This window comes from Psammomys obesus, unplaced genomic scaffold (genome assembly GCF_907164565.1).
Source record: "Psammomys obesus unplaced genomic scaffold, mPsaObe1.curated_primary_1811, whole genome shotgun sequence".
NCBI classification, from domain to species: Eukaryota; Metazoa; Chordata; class Mammalia; order Rodentia; family Muridae; genus Psammomys; species Psammomys obesus.
Genome location: NW_026596440.1, coordinates 6,516,243 through 6,523,221, shown reverse-complemented (window position 1 = coordinate 6,523,221; position 6,979 = coordinate 6,516,243). Strand labels below are relative to the sequence as shown.

General features: G+C 45.7%; 1 protein-coding gene across 2 annotated transcripts in view; it reads right to left on the bottom strand.

The window, feature by feature from the left end:
- Positions 1–109: 109 nt before the first annotated feature.
- The window catches only part of Slc35d2 (solute carrier family 35 member D2), a 31,124-nt gene continuing 24,254 nt past the window's right edge, over positions 110–6,979 (bottom strand). The window contains exons 10-12 of one of the 2 annotated variants that reach the window (XM_055597934.1): positions 2,262–2,340; positions 1,307–1,389; positions 110–636 (exon numbers count right to left, since the gene is read on the bottom strand). In XM_055597934.1, the coding sequence (XP_055453909.1) occupies positions 534–636; positions 1,307–1,389; positions 2,262–2,340 (265 nt within the window). In that variant the 3' untranslated portion in view covers positions 110–533. Of the gene's footprint in view, positions 637–1,306; positions 1,390–2,261; positions 2,341–5,088; positions 6,461–6,979 lie in introns of those variants that run through there. The other variant, XM_055597935.1, reaches the window with a different exon arrangement.

Genomic DNA, 6,979 nt, shown 5'->3' with positions numbered 1-6,979 from the left:
TTTCTTTCTTTCTTTCTTTCTTTCTTTCTTTCTTTCTTTCTTTCTTTTTCTTTCTTTCTTTCTTTCTTTCTTTTTTTTTTTACTGTACTGCAAATTACACTGTGAGACATATATAGAAATGTCTTTACTTTGATGACTTGGAAAAAACATAGCAATATAGCTTAAATCAAAACTGACTGATCTTTATGAAGACAAGGCCATGTTTCAACAACAAAAAGTTTTCCCTCACACTTGCTTTGGCTGGGACCTTTAAAATTAAGGCCAAGGTGCTGAAAAGCAAAGCTGCCCTTGAAGCATCTTCCTCAGCACAAAGGGCCCATGGCTGACTTGGAGCAAATCTGCCTAGCTGGGAAGTCCTGGGTTCCTTGTGGCTCGCTGTGCAGTGGCGCATGAGGTAGCTTTCTTTGTTTTTCGAAGATATTCCTGTTTGTGCTCTCACCAAGCAGATGAGTGCCTCAGGTGTGGGACCTCTGGGTTGCCCCCTCCTGCTGGGGCTGCTCTCTCCAGTGGAGGCCTGATCTCTGCCTTCCGGTCTAACTCTTCAGATCCAGAAGGTTGCTTTCTTCATCTACAGGCTGTTTAGGTTTCAAATGGCTGCTTAGTGTTAGAAAAGAGTATCTTAAACCACCTGCCATGCTGAAGAGAGAGGAGAAAAAAGTGAAAATCACAGACACTGTTAATGTCTTTATAGTTTCTGTCAGCTTGATTTGGGCTATTATCAAAGACCTCTGGGTTTTTTCCTCACAGGTTGTTGGATTGAGAAATTTCTTTTCTACACATGTTTGGAGACAGGAAAAGATGAATACTTATTTTTTTTTTTAATTGAATCAAGTATATGCAGTGATTCTACAAATAATACCCTATGCCTTAGAACCCAAAAAGGTTCAAAAACCATCAGGGTGCTAACGTCATCCTCAGGACACAGCACGTCCAAAGGCCACAGAAATGAGACCCATGTGGCAGGAGGAAGATGTGTGGATTGGATTCAGACCTCAGCCCTGAGACTCTTTATGACACACATCCCCAGTGACCACGTGGAAAACAGTGTCTACAGACACATAAGGCTGGGGCAGGGAAGCAGCTCGGCGGCAGAGCATTTACCTGCCCGGGACGCACGTGGCCCTGGCTCCGTCTCTAGCAGGGCAAATAGAACATTTCTCTTTGCCTTCTTGCTTATGTCTACCTGGTAATCACGTTACATCTCTTTACTTTACTTTACTTTACTTTACTTTACTTTACTTTACTTTACTTTACTTTACTTTACTTTACTTTACTTTACTTTGAATTCATTAAAAGTCTCACTTACCAAACATTTAACCCTATAAAGTTTAAAGGGGAGAAAATGTAGTCTCCACCAACCAACATCCCAATGTAGGCAACCGATACGTTCTGCAAAGAGAGGGGAAAGTCAGGAACTGCAGGGAAAATGCAGACATGTGAAACCTGAAGCTGGACCCTGGGTTACCTTGCATAGAGGTTTGCATAGAATCCTTAAAGACATATTAGAAATAAACGAAGTCCACTAAAATGTGGTAACAGAAACTGCATTGCTCACCCTCCCCTCATCCCAGGCAAAAGGTGAGAGAGGGCAGTTGACTCTCATCCTCATGCCATCCCTGCACAGGAAGTTTTAACCCTACCGCCCCCAACCTGGGCAGGGCAGGCAGCTAAGTTGTAGGTAGAACTCTGTGCAAGCTGTGCGAGGAAGCCAATGGGTAGAGTAGATAAGGTTTGCTCACCCACTTTAGCATCTTAGGTGAATAGAAAAAAAAAAGTGTGGACTAGAATTCAGGCCGCCACCAACCCCCTCATTCAAGAGTGTGTGTCTTCAAATGCACACAGGCATACACAAATAGCTTTGCACCAGCATCCCAACCCAAGTTCACTGCTTTATCATAGAGTGTAGATGTCACTGAAAACAGTCTTTATAAAGGTTTATCTTCTTGGTGGGCAGGCTCTCCCAGCAAAACAAGTTCCAGATAACAAAGTGATTATGAGTATTTCAATTATTTTTCTTTCTGGTTGTTATGTGTTTTTCCCAAATTATGCCCTCACCTGCCTCCAGTTTTAAAGTAATACTCTTTCCTTTCTGAGTTAACAGCCTCACTCATACACTAGATCAGCAGAAGGAATCCCACAGAGGCTCCTGAGAGTCACAAGCCTCTATAGCCAAGGCGCCTCTGTGCACAGCAAAAGCAGCTTTCAGCACAGTTTTTGTCTGGTTGCCGCCTGGAAGTTTGGCACAAGGCCCCATGGCTTACCTTGATAGCTCCGACCACTGCTGTGGTCAGAGCTGAGTTGTAATAGCTGCAAAGAACGGTGGAGTACATCAGCAGGAACCTGCGGGCAGGAGACAGCCTGAGTGCCAGCCTGACACACCTGTTCCGGGCGTCAGGAAGGTTCTAGAACCCAGATCGAGATATTCACCACTGGGCTTTTTCACACGAAAAAGGGTTGGCTGTGCATAAGCCAAATCTCCTGATTAGGTGTCCTACAGTTCTCATGTGTCCACAAAATGAGGAAAACGAGGATTTTTCTCAACATATATTAATTCCACTCGTTCCATTATGACATCTTCATACGTGTACATAATGTAAATTGATCATATCCCGTCACCACTAGCCTCTTCTCAGTTACTCTCCTTTCTTTTGTTTTTGTTGGGGGGGGGGGGGTTTTTGTTTTTGTTTTTTTTAGCCTGCTGCATTTTTTTTTTTTTTTGGTTTTAGCTGAGATTTGTTTGAGGGTGGATCTCTCTGTAGCCCTGGCTGGCCAGCAACTTACTTTGTAGATAAGGCTGGCCTTGAATTCAGAGAGGTACCCTTGCTTCTGCTTTCTGAGTGTCGGGATTAAAGCCATGCACACACCAAAATGCCTGGCCAGTGTCCTTGTTGTTATAGAAATGTTACTAGTTTTGTAAATGAAGCACTAGTATTTAGACACTGAACTTGGGGCACCTAAGAAAATCTGTTTCTAGACCTGGAATAGTGCCATATGCCCATCGTCATCTCAGTATGGGGGTCACAGTACTAGAGGCAGAAAGCTTGGGGGCTAAAGGGGAGCCTGGCTACATCAAGGCCAGCCCAGGTCACATAGGCCCAGTGTATATACTGTGTGTATGTGTTTTCAATTCTTACACCTTTAATGAACTAAATGCTAGCTTAAATGTCCATATATAACGTTACCTAGGCAGAAAATGAATGGGTTTTTTAAATTCGGACCCATGTTCCTGTCACCAAGCGCAGCTCTCTCTGTCTGACCTTGGTGGTCTGAGGAGCTAACGCACATCACCTAACCACTCTGGAAAACACCTCGGCCTGCCTGGAGATTCAGCAGATAGGGGCCTGAGATCGCAACACCCATCTGCCAGGAGTACAGACAGCCAGGACATTTACTCACCAGCTGCACTGAGCCAGAAGAGAGGGGTTTGCTGTGAAAGAGCCCTGGAGATAGAGGCTGCGCTTCTCAATGTGCCCACTAGATGTCCTCGCTGAGGGAGAAGGTAAAAATTCTTTCTAAATCCTTTGCTAGCAAGGATGAGGACTAGTGTTTAGATCCTGAGGCGGGCGGTGCACAAATTAATCCCAGAACTAGGAGATGGAAGAGGGAGGGTCTTTGTGTTTCCTGGCCACCCAGTCTAGCCAGATCGGGGAGCTCTTGTGGTTCAATGGGAGAACCTGTGTCTAAAAGCAAGGCAGAGAGCGACAAAGGAAATATCCGATGTCAGTCTGTGGCTGCCACACACATGTACACACATGCTACACACAAAGACATGTACACAATAATTGTTCTTAAAGAAATGTTTCTACACGCAGATAACTACTATAAAGGCCACTGGGTAGACCTAAGATCTAAGAGAGCCCCCACTAATCCCATACATGGTGTCACATGAGACACCAGGACCGGAGAAACTCGGGGGAGGGAAGAGTTTATTCAGCTTATCCCTCACGTCCCTGTAGGCGGTCAGGACAGGAACGTTTCAAACAGGCGAGCTGGTGCTGACGCAGAAGCCGTCGAGGGCGCTGCTTACTGGCTTGCTCCACGTGGCTAGCTCAGCCTGCTTTCTTATACACCCAGGCCCACCAGCCCGGGGGTGGCTCCACCCACCGTGAGCTGGGCCCTCCCACATCAATCCTTAATTAAGAAAAAGCCCAGCAGCCAGATCTTACAGAAGCATTTTCTCAATGGAGGTTCCCTCCATTCAGATGACCCTAGCTTGTGTCAAGCTTACAGAAAACTATCCGACATGCATGGGAAATCACGTCGCTTGATTTCTGTTTGTATTTATTCATTTACTTATTTTTGTGTTCCATACAACACATGCCACTTACATGAGTGTAGTAACGTTCAGACAATAAAAACCAATTTACACACCAGCTACTGAACGTAATGGTACCGCTAGACTGGGCATTTCTCGGAAGGAGTTTCCAAAAAGTTTAACTTTAACGGAAGAGGGAAGACCTGCCCACAACGCCTCAGGCTTGGGCCCCAGACTGAATAAGGAAGAGCGCGTGGACTGAGCATCCGTATTCCTCTCTCCCTGCCTGACCACAGAGGCAGTATGGCACCCTCCTGCCACCATGCCTTCCTTGCCGAGATGGGCGGGACTCTCAGTGAGCCAAAGTGAATCCTATGTCACAGCAAGGGGAAAGGTAGCTACCTCGGATACTATGAAGGTCTCCATCTTTGATTCCAGGTTCTTACCCACAGTCAGAGGCAGGTCACAGAAACCAGCATCTCCTCCTTGGAGGAGGCCTAGCTTTCATCTTCCTCCTCCCTCTAAACTCTGACTTATCTTGCCAATGATCACAGGAACCCCATTTCTGAAAGATGGTGTCCCACATCTCGAGGAAAGAAAGCTACAGAGAGAGACCAGGACACATCTGAAAAGAAGGGCTTTCCATGCTTCCCCATACTGTCTAACCACATTAGAACAGCCCTGTCTGTCTGTCTGTCTGTCTGATCTCTACACCTCAATCCACTCCTGGTCAGCCATGGAGATGGGGTGCACTGCTTTCCTGGCAAATGGAAAGTTTATTCCTGTTTCCCTTTTTGTAGACCTCCAAGTGCTCAGCTGCCATGGCATGACCAACCCCCCATAAGTCTCTCTGCATTTTTTCCTCTGGCTGATCATCTGTATCCTTTGAACTATCATTTACAACACGCCTCAGGGTATCTGGAGTTTCTCTGCAAGTTTTGCAGGGTGCTCTAGCAAACGGCTGGAACCGGAGGACAGAATCACAAGAACCGGACAGTGCTCTGGAAGTCGTGGAGATAGAATTGGTACAGTACACAAGGATTTGAGTTCAGTCTCTACAACTCATGGCGGGGGCATGGTAGTGTATTTATAATCCCAGTACCAGGAGACAGCTTAGTTGGCAACTTCCAGAGAGGAGCTGCCTGTGCATAAAAACAAGGTGGCTGACTTTAAAGAATTAAGCTACACACACACACACACACACACACACACACACACACACACACACCTCTGAGCACTCTAGGTAGGGAAGTCTGACACCTTCATCTGACACCTTTGTGTTTCTATTAAGGAGACTATTGCTTCCTCAGGGAGATCAAAGGTCCTTGGCTGGTTAGAAATACATTAGGATAATCTGCTTGGACAACAGGAAGCCGGTGCCATCATGCACTAAAGGGATGAACTGGAATCCATAATCTCTTAGCATAGCAGCCTTTTCAGCCTGCAGCTCAGGCTACAGTTTACCTGCATGCACTGATTATTTGAGCTCTAGTGGTCCACCTCGCCTTCCTGAATCTCTCAGCCCCTGCAGCCTGTTTGCAAATCCCTAATCAGACATTCAGGTTTCCAGAAGGTTAGTCTGACCTCACCATAACTCACAGGGAAATTAAACGCCTGCCCTTTTAACATCCTATTGGTGTTATAATAAGCTTATTAAAAGTACAGTGAAGAACAGTGAGACAGCGCAGCAGTTAAATGCCCTTGCCTCCAGCCTGACAACCCATGCTCAAGCCCTAGGACTGATATGGTAGAAAAGAACCAAGCCCTCATGCACACTAAGGCAATACACACACACATACTCACACACACTGAACAAATAAATGTTAAACTGTAAAGAAAAATTTCAAATGTACTATCTTAAAATTATAATTCCAATAAATTCAGTAAAGGTCTGTCGGTTGAGAAAATGGAGTTTGAGATACAAACTTGAAAGTGGTAACAGTCACTAGGAGGCTTCGGCTGGCTCCCTGGGTCCTGCCCTTGGGACACACCTGACACCATCCCTGAGATGCCTCCACTGTGGACAGCACAAGCTGGCGGCCAGCAGTCCTGAAGGCTGTGACGTCTTTTCACTAGCAATCCTAGGGAAGCAGAACTCCGCGAAGCCCATTACACCATGGCTGGAGCTTTCTTCTCACAGTTTTGGAGTTAAAACTTAATAATTGAGGGCAAGGTACTTGAAGAGAAGAAAAACTGTTGACATGTCTGTTTGAAGAGAAAGCAGGCAGCAAAGCTCAATGAATTTCAAGGGAAGAGAGTACTCGCTCTGCTTGGCGGTGTACGCCTGCAATCCCAGCACTTGGGAGATGGAGTCAGGACAACCGGAACTCAAAACTGGGATGCTTAAGACCCTCTCTCAAAAAAGTCAAAACAAAACAAAACAAAACCAAGAGAGAGATATTAGCAACCACAAGAGTATTTTTTTTTTCTTTTTTGTTTCTTTCTCCTCCTTCTAACTCAGTCTGGCCATAAACTTTCAGGACTTCTGCCTCAACCTGTCGGGTGATAGAACTATGCAGACATGCTCCACAGTGCACAGCTTGGCATTTCTATGTGTTTAGTATGTTCCAAGTCCACTTTACAATTAAGTCTCATATCTCAGCCCCATAAATCTCATGAAACGTTCCCATTTCAAAGATGAAGCAGCTCGAGGCTCAGAGAGGCTAAGCAGCTTGTCTACAAACCCAGAGCTACTCATCATCAAATCCAGGACTGAACCTCCAC